Here is a 22,266-nt window from a genome sequence, read left to right as displayed (position 1 = left end):
CCCCTCTTCTGGGTTTTGCTCGATATCGTGCAGAGACAGAGGTTCCCAGTATCTGCACCCTCAGGTAGACAGTTGGGGGCACGTCACAGGTCCTAACGGACACATTCATAGGCTCATTCTTCCTTTCTGTAACTGAATTACCACCGGTGTGATGAGATGTGGAGTTCATGTGCTGGGGGTTGGGGGTGGCCACAGACACCATAAAATCACAGGCATAGCCTCTTGGAAAACACACGTGTTCACAGACCTGCCAAATTGTGTATCCATTTCTGGGGCCACCTCAGGGCCCTCATGACACCCCTTCACCATCTCAGGGTGGCCCCCATTTTCTGTGCTTCCCACACTCCCCTGAATGGTGGCAGCTGTGCAGCCGAGCCGGGGTCTGCGGCCTTGCTCACCTAGGTGGCGGAAGTAGTCCTCCAGCCCGCTCCAGAAGTTCTTCTCGATGAAAGTTTTCACCAGCCCCCACGGCTGTTTTCGATAGCGCAGCTCTGTGGAGACCCTGAGGAGCAAGCCAGGAACGAGATCAGCCATTTCCGGGGCAGACCCTCCTCTGCCGGGAAAGGCCCTTCACACCACACCCCCTGTGCCATCTGATCTCCCTGGCCACTTCTGGAGGTCAGGGGAACGGGCGGACTGATCCTCATTTTATGGGTGAGAAAATGGGAGTTCTAGAATAGTCCAGCAGACCAAAGGCTACCACACAGGGCTCCTGACTCCGGGCCCATAGCTCTTGCATGAGGCCACGCCGCCTCCTCCAGACGGTGCCAGGCAGCCAGCCGGCCGTGGGGGGGGGTCTTCTCTTCTGCAGAGACTTGCCAGTCCAGATCAGACTCTAGGGTTCCGTGACTCCCACTTTTAGGGGAGTGATCTGCCACCGGCCTGGGCTCCTGCCTCTGCACCCCATGAGACCTCGCCAGTTCTCACTTTTTTCCCAGTATTCTCTCCCCCAGCCACAGGTCTCTCTGCTGCCCGTGCTGCCTGCTTACCAGCCCCTTCCTCCCCTCCACAGCCCTGTGTCACTGCAGCGCCCGGCTTATGTTCCCGTTCTTAAGGCTGCCTACCCCCCTCTCCCTGCCGTCCTCGGGGACACCGCGGCCTGACGTGAGCAAGCCGATGCTTGCGCGCCACCTCACCGCCACCCTCCACCCCGCCACCCGGCAAGTGTGCACGGGATTACGGGTGGGTGCCTTTCTGGAGAGGTTTATCGGAGGTCAACAGGCTACTTCTGTGTGAACTGGGGAAAGAAAGGACGTCTACTCAGAAGACTCTCCAAAGAAGCTGGAAGTGAGAAGTCTAGACAGCGTGGGCAAGGCTGGCGGGGGCAGGAGGGAGGAGAGAGGGCTGAGGGAAAGGGAAGGACGGAAGGAGGTATAGATGGTCAGACAGAGGCACAGGTATCAAAAAAAAAATACGTATGTATTTTCTTAAAGAACAGGATGGGAACGACGCAGGCCCTTGCTGAGATCTGGGTGTTCAGAACGTCCCGATTCCTGAGAGGTCTCTCTCTAGCCTTACACCAAAGCCCCGTTTTACTGCGACTGCATGAGCGAGGACACCCAAGCACACCGGGGACCTCCTGGGAACCCACGCAGGCCCTCTAGACGCTGCACCTGAGTCGACTCTTGTTCCGAGCCACGCGGGTGAGAGTGTAGCGATTGATGGTGTAGAAGTAGTCGTGGTAGGGCACGTCATGCGTGAGGACCTCGGCATCTATCACGTAACATTCGCTCTCCTGGCTCGCCTTGTACATGGTCTGGGTGGGGGGAGAAGGGACAAAACTTAAGAGAAGCAAGACGGGAAAAACACTGTCCTCCCTACTCCCAGACGGAGGACCCGGAACCAGTGGAAATGGGCAGCCTGGTACGTGTCCCCACCTCGGGGCCCAATGACACTTGCACCCAGAAACTTCTTCCTAGCGTCTACCCTTAATCCTTCTCAGCAGCACAGAGGCTCTTCCCGCTGCTCTTCCGTGCCCCTGTGCTCAGCTCACCTGTGTCTCCCTGACGGTGGCAGTTTTAGGAGCCAGAGGGTTGGTAAGGGTGATGGTGTAGAGGATCACTCGGCTCTGGTTTCCATTCTCTTCCTTCTTCCATGGATGGAAGATGATATCTGAGGGTGGACAAGAGTCCTGGAATGAGGGAGGGAGAGAGGCACGGCCATGCCATCTCTGAATTTCCCCTCCGAGTGAACTCTTGACTGTACTGACGGACGACTGGCCCCCAACAGGAAGCCAATGGGAGCCCGAGGGCCCCGGGAGGAGGGGGAGTCAAAGCAGAAAGAGGCTCATTGTAGCATTGCCGGAATTCTACGCGGGGCTCCAGAATGCTGACTGTTCCTGGGGCCGGGACAGGAGGTCTGGGGGCCCCCTGCGGGGGTGCTGGCAACACTGGAGTCACTGTGGCAAGGGCCTGGGATCCTTGGGAACGAGTCCTTTCCTCTAAGAGACAGCCTCCGCGTGCCCTCCGCCTGCCCTCTCCTCCTGGCCGAGGGCTACGCTGATACCCGGATGTTCTTGCACAGAGTCGGGTGCCTGGCAGCTCTGCCCAGCCGGAGCCACAGCCCCTGCTCTGGGCAGAACAGGGGTGGGGGGGGTGGGACAGGAGCCAAGCAGGGATGCACAGAGTCCTGGGTGTGAATCCTGACCCGCGCCCTGCTTGGCTGCACGGCCCTGGGCAAGTGAGAACCATAGGAGCTCTGGTTTCATCCTCGGTACCCCGGGGATCGCAATGCTCACACACGCGGCAGGTCCAAGGGTGGACCCGAGATGAGGTGATTCTTTGCGAGACCGTGAGCCCTGGGCGGTCCTGCTCGCCGGTGAGCCTGCGGGTCTGGCACTGAGGGCCTGGCGCACGGTGGGCGAGCATAAAGCAGCAGTGCTGGGGGACGGAGTAGCATGCAGGGCCCTGGGGGTGGGGGTGGGGGGCGGGAAGAGGGTGCCCCCGGGAGGAACTGACCGGAGAAGCGACGCTGCTCCATGAAGTCCCGCTGGAAGGGCGAGTCGGTGAACAGCAGGTCGTAGAGCTTGTCCACGCTGAAGTTGAAGACCTCGTTCACGTACTGCCGGCCACTCAGGTCCTCGTAGAAGGCCTGGACCTCCCCTGCACGGAAGAGGATGAGGAAGGAGAGGGTGAGGGCCGAGGGGCGGGCGGCCCCAGGGACACCCCCCCCCCAGGCCACCAAGGGTCAAGGGCGGCCTGTGTGGGCAGTGGTTCATGACCTCGCATCTGTCCGTCTCCTCCTTTGCCGGCACACACACAGCTCACTCGAACTGGCCTTCTGTTCAGCCTTCCTTGACAAAGACTATGGGAATGTACTGTTTGCTTTCAGTTTTTCAAGCCTTCCTAAGGAAGCTGATCTCAGACTAGAATTTAAATCAAGGATGACTTCCTGAACCCAGAAGTTATCAGTTACCCAGTCTGTAAGTTAAGCACAACTGATGACACATGGCATTGCAACCATGGTACAGGGGCATTAAAGGGACGGGGATCCATCTGGAATGACCTGTTTATAGAAAAGCTTCGAAAGCTGGGCTGGACTGTAGGGCCGCGCTCTCTAACCACACAAGGTCGGCTCCTCTTCCATAAGGCAGCCTGTCTCCCCCAGGGTTTCAATGCCTGTCACTTTTCTCAGGTTTCTGTCTGCTCTGAGAGAATGTGCCTGAGAGTAGAGGTGTGCTGCTAAAGCCCCAACACTCCTCCCAGGCCCTCGGCACCCCATAGTCCCTAAATCGCTGCACCTACAGAAGCTGGCGTGTGGTCTCAAGCAAGATGCTGACATTCCTGGTGCCCCTGCGGCTCAGAATCATACAGAGCTGGTGCCTGTGTCCGTAGAGGATAAGCACTGTGTGAGCGCAGCTGGGGGGGGGAATAGTCATATCGAGTTGATGTGCATGGCGCCCCTGTTGTTGTGCAGTACCCAACCTGTGCAATCATTGGCACTGGCCCTGCATCCTAGATGGGAGTGGGGAAACCAGCCAAGGGTGAGGAAACCACTCCAGCGGACCGTCGGGAGAGACTGTCCACAGACGTTTAAATGAGCACTGTCTACATACACTCACTAGTCCTAGTCTACCACCAAGTCAGTGGGGATCAACCCATTTCATGAATACTGACAATTAGGCCTCTCGGCTCCAGAAACGCCAGAGGCAACGCATGCCTGAGCCAGGTCTTAGAAGCTGATCTGATGCAGGATTGAAGTAAAAAATACTACCTAGAAATACTACAGAGAAGGACAGGTTCCAGAGTCTGAGTCACCCAGCAACACCTTTTCTTGCAGCCTGATCTAAAAGCCCGACGCTGGAGTCACTAAAGCAGGTTTCTATTAAAATCTCATTATTTCCAGGAAGCAGCTGACTGGCACTTTCCTGTGGCATATAACCACTGCCTTGCCTTGCATCTCTATGAGGAACAGTGTTGCAGGGCAAGCCCGGGTTGACAGGGGGCACATTTAGTGGCAAGACTGGATGGCAGGACACAGCATGATCCATCGAGTAAAGAAAGACAAATACGGAATGATAAGGATTCTGCAGTGGTTGTTCGGAAAATGTCTGTATGTTAATAACAAATGAACCCACCCTTCCCCCCGGACACCCAGAAACTGCCTTGACTCCAGCCTCCATAAAGGGACACCCTGTTAGCCTTCAAATGGAGAGGAAGGGCCACTCTGCACACCCACTTTCAAATGCCCACCTTCATCATGGGTGTCAGAAGAGTCACTGAGCTCTGTGGGGATGTCCTCATTGTCATTGAAGTCCAGCGAAGGGGAGGTCACAGGTGCGATGATCTCAATCTTCTCCCCGATGATGTTGTCAATGGCAAGCTCCTTCTCCAGGGACCCATCCCCCTCTAGCACCTCCTCCTCCAGGGGCAGGCCATCGAACTGGGGTGGAGACAGAGAAGTCACCCAACAGGGCCAACCTGCTCCGGGGCCCCTCTATAAAGGGAGGTTAGGGACCTGGCCTCGGGAGCCCTCATGTTCACAACACAGCTGCTCAGGAGCTGGGCTGGAGTCATGCTCTAGGGGTTTTCCCCAGCTCTGCCATGGAAGACGGGAGAACCCAGGAGAAGGTTCCGACCTCGTCCTGCTCACCATTACATAGCGCACCAGCCCCAGCAGTGAGCAGAGTTAGTACCTTCCGTCTCAGCAACGCTCCTGGAGCCACCCTCCCCCATGCTACCTGTCGGCCTGCTTCTCACTAGGACTCGTCTACTATGAGGCTCAAAAGCTTTGTAAGCATTTTTTAATTTATTCTCCCCTTAGCCCTAGAAGGGAATAGATATAAGCCTTTGTATTTTTAAGACAACCTCAGAGACGGAAAACGGAGATGAGGCACCAGACGAATGATGTTTTCATTCTAAGGCCAGGTGGTCTGACCCTTAAGCCACTGGAACACGAGGCTCCCCTCTCTGGGAATCCTTTCTAAGAAACCCCGCCCATTCTCCTACCCGCCAGGGCACCCCCAACACTTCCTTCATCAAGCTCCCATCCCCTCCGTAACCAAGTCTCAGAGAACAAAGGCCTTTCTTAGCACATTTTTCTCCCTTTTGTGAAGTCTAGCACAATGGAAAAATAAGTCCGGAGTGTATACACTAGGAATTAAAAAACCAATTGTTGAATGAGTGAACAGATAACAGGTCTATAGCCCTAGAGTCATGTACAATTTTGATCTCAGATCAAGGCCGTTAAAAAAAAAAAAAAAAAAAAAGACCTGGGATAGTTCTCCATAGAGGGGCTGATCTGGAGCAATCACACAATGAACTTGGAATGGTTTTCAAATGCTCAGAAGCCAAATAAAATCTTGTATCCAAGGCACCAAGAACCTGGCTCTGAATCCTGGGACTACAGCATCAGAACAGAGAGCCCATTGGCTCCAGGATGCCTCCTTGAATAAACTGACCGCAGGGTAACCAACCTCCCTTCTCCCTGTTCCCCAGGCCAGGGTCCTGTGGCATGAACTCAGCTGGGAAACACTGGCCACTGGATGAGGGGTGGAAGCAAGGTCGTATCACCCATACCGAGACAGGGGCTTCACTGCTCCCTGTGGATGTCAGCGTGCTGTTGGTGATGGATTTCTTGGGTAGCTGTGGACTGGCATCCGGCTTGGTCTCGATGCTGCTTTTGGATGAGCTGTCGTTCACTTCATTCTCTTCCACAGGGATCTCCTCACAGTAGCTGAGAGAAGACACCATGAATCCCTGTCAACCTCAGTTGCCAAGACCACCGACTATTCTAAGAACCTCACATCTGTCTATCCGTCCCAAACTATGGCTTTCTTGCTTCTTTGCTTTGGATGTGATCTTCCTCTAAACACCACCCCTCTGCTACAGTGCTCTCCTGAAACGTCGTCCCCACCTTGCACTCCACTCCCCACGTATTATTTCTGGCTCCAAAGTCACCTTTTCCATGCATTCTCCTTAGATTTAACCCTATCCTATGACCATTATGCGTCCTGAACTATCTTTCTTCCAGTGGCATCCCATCCCATCCCAACCTCACCCCTCACAGAAATGCCTGGGCTCTGAGCATACATTTTATGTCCCACACGGTGATGAGGATGGGACCCCACACGAGTGCCCTTTGGTGATAACGCCCGGATTCCAGATCCTAACTAGTGAGCTTCTTTGCCTTGGACACCTGAAGGGGAACGCTCTCTGAGATAAGGGTGGGTGCCCTTCTAGGGACACTTCCGCCTCTCCCAAGGGAGAACTCATCCCCTTCCTCCTCATCTGACTCACACTTTACCTAATCACCCCACGTGGATGCATGACAACTCTGAGTAACCCATGACACGCCTCGTAAAGATAATCAAACAGATACTCACAGAGATTAAATGATAACACTATTGAGTGTCACCAGTCAGCGTTCTTTCCTTGCTTTCCACTGCTCTGTGCCTCGCACACCACCACTGGGCCTCCACCTACCTCCCCACCTCGAGCATATGCTCGTATGGCTTCGAGGCCCCATCCTTCTCAACCCATCAACAGCACGGGATACAGTGATGCTTCCTTCCCCTACAGCTTCCTTCCCTTGGCTGTGAGGATGTGAGCTCTCCTAGTGTTCCTCCTACCTGGCTGGCTGTTCTTTCGGGTTTTCTTTTGCTGCTGCTGCTTCCTGTTGAGTGTTCCCAGGCCCAGTCCTTGAACTTCTTATGTTCATCCAGCCATTTGGTGGTTTCAGCTAATCTCCTGGCTATCCACTCAAAATTCCCAGGTTTATGTACCTCACCCAGACTTCCCCGGTGAACTCTGCATTCACATCCACAAATGTCTATGTGACATCTCCATTTAGCCAGCAGTTATCTCAAAGCCAGCTTGCCTGATCTTCCCCCAAAGTCTGATCTGTAGTGCTGTCCATCTCAGTTTGGAACACCTCTAGCCTTCCAGTTGGTAAATCCAAGAAAACCTTAAAGCCATCTTTGGTTCCTTTCCAATCTGTCAGCAAATCCTTCAAAACAGATCTGGTTCCACTTTCAAAATATATTCAGCAACAAACCACTACTGATTGTCATTTCTACTGCTACCCTCCTGGTCCAAACCACCTTCACCTCTCCTCTAACTGATCTCGATTATTCAACAGCCTCTTAGTCTGCCCTTGCTCCCCCCTGGTCTATTTTCAATCCACCAGCCAGAGTGATCCTGTTAAAATGTTAAGTCGGATCTTACCAATTACCAACTCAAAAGCCTTCCCCCAGCTTCCCAGCCCACTCTGAGTAAAATCCAATCATAGCACTGGCCAAAAGGCCTTCAGGATCTGGCCCCTGGCCTCACCTCTTCCTGCTGGCCCTTCGTTCATTCCGCCCAGCCACCCACTGGCTATTCCCTCTGCCTGCGAGGCTCTCCCCGCAGGTACCCTCCCTTCCTTCGGGGATCACTTAAGACATTGCTCTGCAGGGAGGCTGTCACCGCCATCCCAGGCCCTCTTGGAGAAGCACCCCGGCAAGCTGCCCTCTGCCTTGCTCACCCCATCGTGTTGAAGTCGTCATCAGGGGGCACGTAGTCCTCATCGTCACTGGTAAGGCCCAATTCATTCCCGTAGCACTGGTGAACGAAGTGCCAGAGCTCCTTGGGGCACAGGGGCTGTGGGGGACAACAGAGGGACTCTGACCCTTCCATCCTCAGGACCCCACTCTACACGGAGGCACTGAGTTGAGCTGGACTCCCCAGGGGGTAGGAGAAGCTGACCTCCGTTCTCCCTTGCTAAACTAAGAGTTTAGCTAAACTAAACTAACACGTCCTCCACTTCCTCTTCCCTCCTCTCAGGACCACGGCAAGATGCCAATCTCTTGCCTAAATATGGCTTTCAGCCAAGCCAGGAATCTGGCCCTGTTCCCACAACTCAGGTTTGTATAATGGGATCGCCTGGCCCCTTAAGGATGGTAGCTATCCATCTTTTGCTCCTATGGACGAGGTCAAGCATTAAGCGTGATATATAGATGTGACTCTTGCAGCCAAGGCGATCCCAGAGCTTCTGATGGGGACTTGGTCCCTTGAGCCAGTCTCCCCAACACAAAGAAACCTCCTAATACTAACAGTGGCCACGCAGGCAGGCCCCACTGCTTCACGTCCAAGAATGAGGTGTGACCTCACAGGTGGCCATTCCATAGTTGGACAGCTCCTGTGGTTAAAAAGAAGCCTATATTCTCATAATTTAAGGGGCCTCAAGGTGAGCACATCCAACCCTCTCGTGGCTACCTGAATACTGCCTTCGTTGTTCTCGAGTAGAATGAGTTTGCCTACAGTTCTGCGTACTAGCTCCAGTTCCACATTTCACTGCGTGCTACGTGTCCTCCTCAAAAGCTCTGTCCTGAGAAAAGTGAGCTCTTGTGGGGTTCAGATTTGCGGGAAAGAGGCAACAGAATGTGGAAAACCAACGACTGGAGGGGCCATGGATGAGTCTTGAACTGGGAGCAGGGGCAGAAGGTAGTAGGGTCAGGATTTGAGAAAGTGGGCAAGAGCCTTAAAGAAAACAGAAGGAGTCAAAACACAAAGAAACATTTTACCTCAAACTTAAAGAGGGGCGCCTGGGTGGCTCAGTTGCTTAAGCGACTGCCTTCGGCCCAGGTCATGATCCGGGAGTCCCAGGATCAAGTCCCACATCGGGCTCCCTGCTCAGCAAGGAGTCTGCTTCTCCCTCTGCCCCTCCCCCCTCTCATGTGCTCTCTCTCTCTCTCTCTCTCACATTCTCTCTCAAATAAAAAAAAAAAAAATCTTAAAAAAAAAAAAAAAACAACTTAAAGAATGTTTCCCATCAATAGATCTGATAAAGAATCCGAGAATTCTCTGGGCCCAGCCTTTCCAGGTGTGGTTTAGGAAGCAGGCGGTGCCAGGCTGCCATGAGCCAGGGTTCTGGTCTCCCAACTGAGGAGAACAGCCCAGAACGGCACAGACCAGGACTCCCCTCTGAGCTGGCAGGTGCTGGCCCTCACTGAGCTGAAGGGAGGCATCTCCTCCTTTCTCTGGGCCTCCTGCCTCCGATCTCTGGCCCTGGCATAGACCATTCAACCTTCCTGGGACACATCTGCCTCGCTGCCTTACCACATCCTGCCCTTTGTCACAATTCCCGTTCCCCGCGCACCCTTCCCTGACCCATCCTCCAGGCTCGGCTTGTCTGACCATAAGCAGGACAACGACAATCGGCAAACATCTGTTGTGTGAGAGCTTCTGTCTTATTCAGAAATGACAGTGGCTGTGAGCTAAAAATCCAAACCAGCCAGTGGAGGTTCAAACACATGATCATTTTACTATTACTGATGGCTAATAAAGGCAGAAGATCGCAGCGCAAATAAACTACCTGGATTTGTGCCCTGGCTACAGGCCTTCAGGTTAGAAAAAATTCTAAATAACAAATCTGCTCAGTTTACTTTAGATTGTTTAGGAGTCAAAGTAGATACATATGTGTCATATGTATAATATAGTTATAACCACATAACTTTTCTGTTATGTCTCTTTCCCTGGCTTGGGGCTCTTTCCCAACACCCCCTGGCATCTGAGTGGGAGTTCTCTAAGGAATGCGGCCATATCATCACCCATATCCGTGTCCCCTCAGAGTCCTTCAGACACTCGAGTAGTCAAGTTGGTGGCTCTATTAACTCTATTTTCCTATTTTCTGAATTTTTGATGCTCTGGCATCTGAGGCCTTGCTGACTGGCGAGGGAACGTCCATCCCAGGGTTAGCTAATTCCTGAGATAGAAAACAACTCGCCCGGAAGTGCACCTTTCATACGTAAGCAGCCAATCCAAAGCCTACACCCTCAACCACCTTCTTTCCCAGCTCCTTCCAGTCTGGGCCAATATTACCTGGCCTTAGGAATCCCAGGGCCAGGCAACGAGAGACAGTCTCTATGTTCCGGAGCCTGATGGAATTATTCAAACTAGCCAATCCTAAACCTGGTTGGCCTGCTTACCCTGCCTCCCCCATGCCTTCCTGCAAAAGCCACAACGTAAGCTATTGCCCATGCTTTCCCCTCTCGCTCTCTGCCTGACAGCCCGTGGCCTCCTTCCCTTCCCCGTGTGATTCCGCAAGGTGTGGCGGGCCTCCGCCTCTACGAACCTGTGAGTATAAAAACTGATTCCTTCCTGACAGTCCTTTCCACCTCTCCGGGTCTCACAAACCCTGGTATGTTTCAGAACAGCGGGACGGAAAGTGCCTGAAGTCAACAAGGGCCTTGCTCTAGGCAGCAATGAGGCTGCTCACAGACCACCACCAGGGGAAGAATACAGGACTCACTCCAATTCTGGGGGACTTCCAAAACCTTGAGGACACGTGGGCTGCTCTGGAGCTAGCCCAGGTCACAGGAAGAGCACTCTCTCCACTGGGCCCTCACCCCAGGGGAAAGAACATTCCAGGTGGATGTGAGTCCTGAGGCCGAAGGAAGGAAGGAGCTGGACAGTACTTACCTTTTCAAGGAGCGCATTCTGCCAGAGCCGGAACATCATCATGTACGTCCTATCCCGGGCCCCAAATGAAGTGAAAAAGTGCTAGATGGAAAGAGAAAACAGCAAGAAGTATCACAACAGAACAGTAAGACTCATAATAGAACGGAGGGAGACAGGGTGCTTCATCCTTTTAAGAAAAGCTACCGACTTTATCCCCAAATACTATGGACTCAGTTATCCGTGACCATGACACCAAGGTACTCTAGTGACAGGGACCAAGTCCCCAGTGGCGCTAAGTCCTTTGGCATTCACCCCTGCTTTCCACGGCGCTTCTCCCTCTGGTTGGAGGTTTTCATCTCCATAAAACAACTTCCTTCACCCACCAACTGGACCCGGGTTAAGTGGTGAGCTGCGAACCAGCCTTTGGGAAGGAGAAGACAAACCCACTAACCCACTCACCCTTTCATTCCCTAATTCAACAAATATTTGAATACAGTATGTGCTGGGTACCATTTTACATATTTGGGGTATGAGGGCAATCAAAACAGAGACTCCTGCTCTTACTGTGCTTACACGTTAGCGGGGACCCTTTATAACACGCGGGAAGGAAATGATGGGGAACCAGATGTTACTGAACACGATCTAGGGGCTTCACAAATGCTGCTGCTTTGTGTAAACCACATGTGAGTCTTGGAAAATACACGTAACTGCTAACGCCTAATAAAGAGAAACAGGCTGGTGGGATCAGGGGACTTCTGTCATCACAAGGCTGATTCAGGCCAGAAACAGAATTCAAACCAAAGACTATCTGACCCCAAATCTCATGGTTGTTGCCACTGAACTGCCCAAGTCCAAGGGCTCTGCAGACCTGTGTTCAGCTCAGGTCTAGTCCACCCCTAGCCCTGAAGCTCTTAGTTTCCAGGTGCTGGTTAAAGGTCCAAGATCCCTGGGTTTCCTCGGTCCAAATGTTACCTACCACCTGTCCCCCATGCTGACGTGGACAATCCACTTCCTACGGGACTCTGCTAATACATAATAACAACTGACATTTACACAGAGCTTTGCAACTTAGCGTTTTCAAATCTGTGATGTCATTTCAAGCTTCTGCTATAGGACCGACTGGCTCGATGTCACACATGAGAAAACTCATGTGGAGAGAGGTTACACACCACACCCACAGTTACAGGACTCAAATTCAAGTGCTCTGGCTCCAAGTCCAATGGATAGACCTTCCGTCCTCACCCCTGCTCAGACTCCACATACCCTGATCCAATGGAGGTGGTCCCCACGATCTGCATCCCCTTACCGTCCCCCACCCCCAACCTCCTGGATAGTCCATATTCATGCAGCTGAAGGACAGAAATACAGAAGTGGGTGGGGCTTGGGGATTGGGGAGGCGGAGAGTAGAAGGTCCAAGATTAGATTCTATTTACCTTTTCTGAGTCAGTGCAAACTTGAATGGCATTGGGAATGAGGCGAGCCGTTTTTTCTTTAGTCATGGAGCAGATGTCTTTCAAACGGACGGTCAGCTGGCACCCCCCACAGGGACGGAGCACGGATAATAAGCAAGAAGAGACATTCATTGAGTCGGCCACGAGTGTTGACGTGGCACCAGTTCAGAGAGAGGAAATCACATCTCAGTCTCCTTATTTCTAAACCTGGAAGGGTCCCCGTTAGCGATCATCTGGTTTAGCTCCCTATTTCACAGAGGCCACACAGTGAGGGGGTGGCTGAGCCTCGCCTAGAGCCCAACAGTGCCTCAGCTGCTGGTCCAGGGAGCCTTCCTTCTCACATCTACACAGTCTGATCAATGTGCACAGACCCCATCACTACTTGGCACTTACAGAAACACAGGACAGTGACAGGGCAAAAGTCACCAGCTTATCTCTTCCTGCTTCATTTTATTATAAGATGAGGAGGCAGAGAAAGAACAAAGGACTAGCCTCATAAGACACAGCCAACTAGCTGGAGAACCCAGATAACGTACAACCTGGACCTGAGTACCAAGGCCAATGCCCCTTTGACTCAACTCTTCTACCTTCTGCAGTGACTCCTGCCAAATATTTACCTGCATCTGCCAAGAGCAAATGCTCTCATGCTCTCTTCCATACCCAAGAGGGAGGGAAGGGAAGACACTGCAGAGATCTCTCCCTCAAGACTCAGGGATGTGCTTTTATGAATTATGCAAAGGTGTGGGTAGAGCAGGAAGCCAACAAAAGGGGCAGAGTAAGGGCAGCTTGCTCAGTGCTAGCCCAGGGACCAAGCCCCAGGTCTTTACCAGAGTTTCCCAGCGGAAGATGTTGCTGTAGAAGCATATCCAATTTTCAGAGAGGTAGAGTCGGCCCTGAAGAAGAATGTCTCTTTGGAGTGCACATGAGTAATCTGTGGCAGGATGGGGGACAGAGGAGCTCAGAGACAGGAAACATCTTCAGCAAACCACTGCAAATGAGGTACGCTATCCCTCCCACCAGCACCGCAGGAGCCCCACTGCCTACTACTGACTAGGTGGGTGAGACGCTTGAACTAGTGGCCAAGGGAGTCCCTAGCAGCCCATGTGACGTGAAATACGCCACTATTGCCTAAAGGCAGAGGGACGGATGAGGTGGCGGAGGGAGTGAGAAAGAGGGAGAAAAGACCAATAAAAGTCAACTAACACCCCTCCCCCATCCAAGTTACCCCAACCCTTCACTGCTGGGCCATCTGCAGAGGTAAGAGTGGCAGTGACTCATTCCAGGTTGGGCTCTCTGGAGAGGCCGCCAAACACACGTTGCTCAGCCCTGAGCCTCAACCACGGGGCTCAGTGCTCTGGACATCCTCTCTCCCTGCTCCCAGACAGATGTTCTTACTTGGGTTGGCTCTTTGGTGGGGAACCTCAAGACAGAAGCAGCCTGGGTGCTGTCTTTGGGACGCTCAGACTTCCTTCCCGCTCCCACCTGCTGCTCCCAGGTCCCCCAGCTCACCAACAATGAGGCGCTCCGTGTCTGGAAGTTGCTTAAAGAGCTTTCTGAAGTCTTCATTTCTCTGCTTATAAGTTGGGCTTAACACCTGCGTGACAATGACCGAGGTTAGCAGGATGTTTCCAGGTTCTGTGGGGATGGGGAGGAAGACGCAGGAAGAGCACCTGCTTGCATGTTTAAAAGGCAAAGATGAGCCTCTGTTATCCCACAGACCCTAAGCGGCTCGGTGAGGCAAAGGGGGCTTTGGTATGTACGGAAAAACACCAGGGAGAGAATCGGACACTCCTAAAGGGTTTGTATTCAGTGTCCATCAATGAGAAAATGTCAAACATACTAAGCAGGGTCCACATTAGATCCCAAGAAGAGAAAGGAAGGAGGGACACCTCCAGGGAGCTTCCTGGGACCCACCACAAGAGCTATTGTTGCCCTGTCTTCTGCCAGCAGGAAGTACCACCGTGACAGCATAAAATGGGGGCCCAAGAGGGCTCCCCCCAGGGCCCCCACAGGACCCAGAATATGATGCTCTTCAGAGCATCCCTCGGAAGCAGTGGTCATCGTGACTAACACAGGAAGTACTGGGCTATGGATGAAACTGACGACTAGAAAAGAAAAATCATAAAATGTAAGGCTATTACGATGTGACCTGTCAATTATATCTCAGTGAAACTGGGGGGGGGGGGGGGCGGGGGAGAACTGTACTTTACCAAGGCTAGATTTAAAAAAAACCAAACAAAACATAAAACTAGTACTAGAATAAGCACAGAAGGAGAGAATTTAAAAGCATGTCTGGTAACTGGAGGCACCCAACCTTTATAAGACTATTTAACCCAACCCTTCCATTAGCGATGAGGAAATGAAGGCCAGAGAGGAGACCCCAGCCCAAGAGTCCCCAAGCTGGTCAGTGGCAGATTTCTGCATCCCTGGTCCTCTGCTCACCTCTCCCCACCACCTGTGCTACCAGATGACCCTGTGCCCACTTAGCTTTTTGGGTGCAGACCTATACCCATAAACTGCCTTCACAAATCCTCCTTGGAAATTCCATCAGTCAGTTGAATAGACAGGAAACCTCATCCTTCCAAGCTTACAGTCTTAAAATTAAAAAAAAAAAAAAAAGAGGAGGAAGAGGAAGAAGAGTAGTAGCAGCAGCCTGTGGATGAAAGGCACCCAAGCACAATACATGAAGACAAGAGCACAATCCAGGAAGAGTCATGCATCACGACAGAGAAACATCTGTACCTGTACAGGCGTGTCGCTGACCGACCTACTTATGCCAGGAGCGCACCAGACTGTCCTGGTGATGGTGACAGATAGGTCTTGGCCATTTACACTTTCCACCCACTTCCCTGGGGACCCACTGGCGTATAGCTGCAGTGGCGACGAGATGCGCTTCAGACGGTTGATTTTTGGCTTTTTGCAAAGCTAAGTGGCCCTCGAGCAAGCTTGGGCTGTGGCCTAACCGAGTTCAGGGCATGCGCTTTGACTAGCTGAGCTAAGTGGCCTGATGGTGTTTGTGCTAGAAGAAACGGGAATATTTCAGGAAGTTGGAGGAGAGAGAATGGCATGACTTCAGTTTGCAGGAGGATTTCCAGGAGAGAGAGAGAAGACAGTGCTTTCAACTACTCTGTCTTTAGTTAATTTGAATTTTAAACTTCTGTTTTGGCTTGTTTATAAAATGATTTATACTTGCAGTAGTCAATGCCCTGCTACCTTCCCCCAAGCAATGCTATGCTATAGAACCCCAAACTTCAACAATCACCTGCCATATGTTTGAACCAAGTATCAGGGACACTGGGAGAAGCCAACTTATCCTCTGACTTCTATGGCTAGAAAAGACCTCTGAATACATACTCCTCTGGCCCACAGGTTGATTCCAAACTGATACTGAGATAACCAATCTAACTGGCCCCTTGGCCTTGTAGAACAGAGCCCACATATTGAAAACCCTTGCTTGCCCACCTGATCATCAAGAAGTTCCTAATTATGTCTAACTGACCTCCCAGAGCTACAGCTGAGTGAACGTGAAATGAGTCATTACCACACCAAGCACTGTCATTAGCCCTTCACATACATCACTTCACTGGACCACAGATTTTTTATTTTCCCATTTTATACACTAGGAAGTTGAGGCACAGGGAGGTTAAGCAACTTGTCCAAAGTATGTGGTTACTAAGTGGGAGAGGGGAGCATGAACTGAGGCAGTGTGACCCAGAGTCCCTGGTCTGAGTCACTGCTCTATGATGGTGCCTCAGGGTCTTGGTCCCAAGAGGGAAACAGATGCCTCAGCAGAGCACACTCTCTGGGGGATGAGATGTCCACCTGCTCGGGGGCCCCACTAGTCTTTCATGCCCACAAGTGTTTGTTTTTTTTCTTCCCCCAGGGGGTTAGTAATAAAGCTTCAATTTTTTTCAAGACGAAAAAGTTCTGGAAATTGAGTGCAGAACAGTGTGAATGAACTTAATGCTACTGAACTGAGAAATGCTTAGAAATACTTAAGATGGTAAGTTTTAGGTTCTTTACCACAATTAAATATCTTTAAAAAAAAAAAAGTATTGGGCACCTGGGTGGCTCAGTCGTTAAGCGTCTGCCTTTGGCTCAGGTCATGATCCCAGGATCCTGGTATCAAGTCCTACATTGGGCTCCCTGCTCAGCGGGAAGCCTGCTTCTCCCTCTCCCCGCCCCCGCACCCCCCCCCACGCCGCCTGCTTGTGTTCCTTCTCTTGCTGTGTCTCTCTGTTAAAAAATAAAAAAAAAATCTTAAAAAAAAAAATCAACCAGGCGAGTCTTCATATTTACCACTTTCCACTATCAGCCCGAGGACCAGCATAGCAGATGGCCCCAAGCCCCTTCAGGTGTAACCAGGCATCAGGCATCCAATTCTCTGAAGCCTGGAAGTCCTCCTATTTCTCATGTGCTTTCCACATTGCTTCCTCACCCATGCCTCTTTCGCCTCCACCAGGAACTGAGACATTGACAGAGGTGGAGGTGCATGGAGTCTGGCAATCATCTCCAAACCAAACCCCCGGCAAATGGAGGGAGCCGCTCCCCTCCTCTCCTCTGAACAAAGCTGTAGCCCTGGGGAGAGGGAGGGCAACTCCCAGCCCTAACCTCTGAACTCAGCCAGCTCTACAAAAACTTGCTTGGGTGCAGGGACTCCTTAACCCAACCTTGCAAATAAATGCCCTGATTCTCCCAGGCTGCCAATGTGGATGGCAGGCCAGTCTCTGCCTCCCAGACTCTAAAGCAGAGATTCATCAGGTCGACCTGCCACCATATATCCTTTTGATGCAAGAGCCCACAACCCTCTGCCTCCCACCCCCGTGCTCTCAAAGCAATCTCCTCCAAAAGTGAGGCATGGCTCACCTACTCTTTAAAATGGTCAGAGAATTTTGGTTCAAGAATGGTCAGATGGGGGGGCCTCAGGCAGCAGGGCCGAGTGGGGAATTACAGGGGTATGGCAGAATGGTCACATGGGCCCAGAGATTTTGGGATGCACACTCACGGCTGGAATCTCCTCAGATTCATGCCAGCAGCAGAGTTCTGCACCAGCAGGTGTATCTGGAAACTTCTTCAGGTACCACTGCAAAGGCTGGCTGTCCGGCTCCAGCAGGAGGCTCTGGAGGACCCCAGACTCGGTCAAAGATTCCATCGCTACCCACGGCTCCACCTCCCAGTGGAGCCTGGCTCCCGGAGCTCTGGTTCCCAACCGTCCCCTCAGGATGAAAATAGTCAGTCTCGTCTGGGCTGCAGACAGACAGGCAACCTCCGGCTTCTCAGCAGAGGGTCTGTGTGACCCTGACTGGCCTCCTTTTCTCTCCCAGAGCTCTGTTCCCAGCACGAAACCTCACAAGTGGGAGGGTATGGTCAGCATGCTTCTTGGGACAGGCTGGCCGGCCAGTCTCCCATGGCCAGGTTTTGCTTCGTCCCACTTTGGCTCCCACAAGGTGGCTGGTCTTTGGGTGGAGGGTGACCCAGAGGGGATGCGGTGAAGCCCCTTGTTCTGGTTCAGTGTGGCCAGCCACTCCAAGAGGCCAGCTGAGGCCAGAAGACGGCAGGTGCACGAGGGGGCTGGCTGGAGGGCTGGGGACAGCAGGCCCCTGGTGGACAAACTGCGCAGGAAGAGGGCGACTCCACAGCCAGGTCCAGAGGTGCACCCCGCTGGTTACTCACACACAGCTCACAGTTCGTCGGAAACTCCGGGGAGAGAATGAGCTCCCAGCCTCCCAGCTCCGTCTGGCCCGTCCCATGAGGCAGCCTGTTCACCATGCAATCTCTCCGCTGGGCGGGCACTGGTCCCTATGACTCACAGCCCTCTCCCAGGCAGAGCGGCCACCACTGGCTGTGGCAACAAGACCTGTTCTCACCCCCACCCCTACACACACCCCTTTCCTTCCCCAGACCGTGCTCTCCTTAGCTGACCAGCAAACAACTTCTTTGTTAGAGTTGCCCGTGGCAGGAGGGAAGCCGGGTGGGTGGGTGGGCGGGCGGGCAGGCCCAGAGCCCTACACATGCCTCGAGTTACAGGATCTGGGTGACGGTACTGGCCAACGTCCTCCAGTAACCCCCTGGCCTAGCCTGGCCTCCCCAGCAGATGTTTCCTGCAATAGAAAGTAGCTGGCCAGGGCTCCCGGGGTGGGGGGGAAGGGGGGGAGGTGCCAGGGGCACGGCTGCTGTGATGAAATCTGAAACTGGAGATGCTGATGGCCAGGGACTTCTGGAGCATACTCCCGTCACTGACCCACTGGTCCACCAACCTCCCTGTGTGTACCACCAGCAGGAGATTTGGAAGTCTGACTCCTCTCATGGCGGATGTACCGGTGGGGAGAAGCTGGGCAGATCGCCTGGACAAGTTGAGGTCACCAGCTCCGGGGACCCTGCCCTGCCTCCAGCACTCGCAGGACGGGGATGCAAGCCAAGAGGATTCCCAGGCAGCTCCTCAGACCTTGAGGGCCAAGAAGCAATGCTAAGAGCAGAGAACCTGGCCCCCGGGGTCAAAAGGAAACAGCTGAACCTAGGGAAGCTGAGCAACGGGAGCCAGGCCAGTGGGGCCAGGAAGGGCTTCAGACACAGCATCGGGACTGGGAAGACATGGGTCCCCAGGAAAAGTCAGACCTCTGAAACAAATGGGGCACCTGCCTCGCCCTCCATAGCTATGCCCACCGTGCGGCGAGGGTCCCAAGCCCGCATGTGCTGGATGATGAATGGGGCCTCTGGCCTAGGAGTCTCTGAGGTTTGAGCCAGCAGGACTCAAACATGAGCATACTTTAAGAGGACCCAATGAATGCATTAAAAATGGAGATTCTTGGGGCACCTGGGTGGCTCAGGCAGTGGAAGCATCCGACTCTTGGTTTTGGCTCAGGTCGTGATCTCAGGGTCACAAGACGGAGCCCCATGTCGGGCTCCGCACTCAGCGGGGAGTCTGCTTGAGGTCCTCTCTCTAAAAAATAAATAATGCTTTAAAAATGGAGGTTCTTGACTCCCAAATCAAAGATTCTGTTTCCAAGGAACCCAGAATCTCCTGGTTAAACGGTGTTAGAGAAAGTAGACAAAGAGTCTAAATCTGTCCCCAAACTCTTCTCTCTCTCTCTCTCTCAATGTCTGCACACTGGACACAGCCCCACGGCCTCCACCGTCACCTATGCAGCGTGGTACCTCCGTCAGACTATCATCTTCCCAGGAGGGATCTATGCCTCAAACAGCTCTATCTTCTACAGCAGAGCATGATCTGCTGCTCAGAAACTCTTTACCAAATGAACACATTCCTTATACACCTCTAAAATTGTTCCTGTTCCCACTGCAACTGACATGGTGTAGCCAGCCAGATCCCCATCTCTATATGCACGGCTTCTCAGTGCCCGATCCCTGCCACCACTCCAAACAATATATCCGAGGTTCTCTCTGCTCTGCAGAGGGCAGCCCTATCCTTTGCAGTGTGGTAGGGGAACCTGACAGTTCCATTTTCCAGGGTGACCAGAATGCCTCTCTCCTGGGCCATACCAGACCCCAAGATCTAGGCAGTATATAGACCCACAAAAGCTGAATGCTTATAGTAATTCCCCGGGAACGTTTACATATTGCTATGGCCAAACAAGGGGATGACGGCTGCAGTCGGTTGAGGTGGGGGCCAGCATACACCCGGAGAGAGAACCCCAGGGAGACAAGTCCCGGTGCTCAGCCTTTGTCTCCTACACCTCCCACAATGGAATGGGCTGGGCTGGGCTGGGCAGGGCAGAGTGACAGGCAGCTTCAGGCCCGAGGAGAGGGAATTGACCCTGAGCTAAACATTAACTCGATGGCAAACACTGCGAGCTGGGACCAAGTGGTACCCCCTCCTTGGGTACAGCACGGGGAGGGGTGGGGTGGAGGAACCCAGGAGAAAACGAGATGGAATTTGGAGTACTGGCCTCACCTGGGAAGAAGTCAATTAAGACCCTCCAAGCCAATCCTGGCCCTCCAACCACATCCAGGCAGGGAGGAGCCGGGTGTAGGAAATAGGGAAGGGGGGAGGGCAATGAGCAAAGTGAGGAGAGAGATGCAGGTGCGGCAGTGTCATGCAGAAAGGCAAAGGAGAGCGGGACTGAGAGGGGGTCTCATCAGGAGAGCGGGGACCATTCCGGAGAAGGTGAAGGATGGGGGGGCCAGGGGAGCCGAAGTCAGGAAGCCTCTTCCGAGACACCGGGTAAGTAAGAACGAGGGGATAGGCAGAGCTGACAGAAGCACAGGCAGCCTCCCTGGAAAGAACAGGCTGCCAAGGCTGTAGGCAGCAAGTCTTGTCTCCGAACCTCCACTTTCTATATCGTCCCCCTAATGTCCCAGTTTCATGCCCACAAAAGCTTTGTTCTCTTGCGCTCAATCTCATGCCTGCCAGACCTGCTGGGTCACCCCACAGGATTGGCACGATCCCCTCCTCCCCATCCAAAAAAGCCAGCATCCCCATCCCGGGGCATCGAGGAGGAGCCTAGGTGCTAAGTCCCTCCCAGCCACCAGGGCCTAGGCTCCTAACCTATGACCTCAGACAAGATGCTTCTCTGGGTCGCCGGGATGACCGACCCCCCAGGAAGGGGTGAAGCAGATGAGGACAGTCACCTGTGCCCACACAAGGTGAGGCACCAAGCAGAAGACCAGTGACTGCTTCATCCCAGATGCAAACCTACTGCACCCAACAGGGGCCATCTTTGGGGAACAGAATACACCCCTCCCACGCCCAATTTTGCCCTTGGCTCCCTACTGTAACTATAGCCCTGTCTTCTTATCCCACCATTTCATGTCTACTAGGGCTGCGCCTCCCAAGCTGGGGGCCTTGATGAATAAAGCTGGGATCATCAAGTAAGTTGGGGGAGGGGGAGCAAGCGTAAGGGGGCGTAGATCGGGCATGGGAAGGCCTTAAGGCATTTGTAGGCTACGCTGCTGCCTTCAAACCCCACTCCTGACCTACAGATCATATCCCTGGCTAGAGACCAGAAGCCCTCATGCCTCAGCCCCTCCAGGTGTCCCTGGAGTCTAGCCACTTCCCTCCACGGGCTGCACTTTTCAGGCCAAAGTGGCCTGCCATCATGGTGACATCTCCTCCCTGGTTGGATGGGTGAAAGTAAAAAGTGGAACAATGAGATACCACCTCACACCAGTAAGAACAGCTAAAATTAACAAGTCAGGAAACGACAGATGTTGGCGAGGATTCAGAGAAAGCAGAACCCTCTTGCAACTGTTGGTGGGAATGCAAACTGGTGTAGCCACTCTGGAAAACAGTATGGAGGTTCCTCAAAAAGTTAAAAATAGAGCTACCCTATGACCCAGCAACTGCACTACTGGGTATTTATCCAAAGGATACAAACACAGTGATTTGAAGGGGCACCTGCACCCCACTGTTTATAGCAGCAGTGTCCACAATAGCCAAAATACAGAAAGAGCCCAAATGTCCATCGAGAGATGAATGAAGAAGATGTGGTAGTTATGTACAATGGCATATTACTCAGCCATCAAAAAGATGAAATCTTGCCATCTGCAACGAAGTGGATGGAACTAGAGAGTATTATGCTAAGTGAAATAAGTCAATCAGAGAAAGACAAATGCCATATGATTTCACTCATATGTGGACTTTAAGAAAAAAGCAGATGAACATAGGGGAAGGGAAAGAAAACTAAAATAAAACAAAATCAGAGAGGGAGGCAAACCTTAACTCTAGGAAACAAACAGGGTTGCTGGAGGCGAGGTCGGGAGGGGGATGGGGTAACTGGGTGATGGACATTAAGGAGGGCACGTGATGGAATGAGCACTGGGTGTGATATGCAACTGATGAATCAACGAACTCCACCTCTGAAATTAATAATACACTATATGTTAATTAAATTGAATTTAAATAAAAAATTTAAAAATAAGTAAATAAATATGTATCACAAATACCATATTTAAAAGTACACTAGTGGAATCTCGCCCCA

At 52.6% G+C, this 22,266-nt stretch overlaps 1 protein-coding gene across 12 annotated transcripts in view; it reads right to left on the bottom strand.

Annotated features, from left to right (window-relative positions):
• GRAMD1B (GRAM domain containing 1B) overlaps positions 1-22,266 on the bottom strand; it is a 236,531-nt gene that overhangs the window by 13,314 nt on the left and 200,951 nt on the right. For 10 of the 12 annotated variants that reach the window (XM_027579989.2, XM_027579986.2, XM_027579987.2 and 7 more), the window contains 11 exons: positions 13,838-13,922; positions 13,156-13,259; positions 12,311-12,406; positions 10,899-10,979; positions 7,963-8,078; positions 6,018-6,174; positions 4,692-4,881; positions 2,958-3,101; positions 1,994-2,112; positions 1,614-1,756; positions 399-502 (listed from right to left, as the gene is read on the bottom strand). In XM_027579989.2, coding sequence (XP_027435790.1) covers positions 399-502; positions 1,614-1,756; positions 1,994-2,112; positions 2,958-3,101; positions 4,692-4,881; positions 6,018-6,174; positions 7,963-8,078; positions 10,899-10,979; positions 12,311-12,406; positions 13,156-13,259; positions 13,838-13,922 — 1,339 coding nt within the window. Of the gene's footprint in view, positions 1-398; positions 503-1,613; positions 1,757-1,993; positions 2,113-2,957; positions 3,102-4,691; positions 4,882-6,017; positions 6,175-7,962; positions 8,079-10,898; positions 10,980-12,310; positions 12,407-13,155; positions 13,260-13,837; positions 13,923-17,333; positions 19,269-22,266 lie in introns of those variants that run through there. The other 2 variants (XM_027579993.2, XM_027579996.2) reach the window with 2 other exon arrangements.

This window comes from Zalophus californianus, chromosome 11, assembly GCF_009762305.2.
Source record: "Zalophus californianus isolate mZalCal1 chromosome 11, mZalCal1.pri.v2, whole genome shotgun sequence".
Taxonomy (NCBI): domain Eukaryota; kingdom Metazoa; phylum Chordata; class Mammalia; order Carnivora; family Otariidae; genus Zalophus; species Zalophus californianus.
The sequence above is the reverse complement of the archived record's forward strand: the minus strand, read 5'-3'. Positions and strand labels throughout refer to the sequence as shown.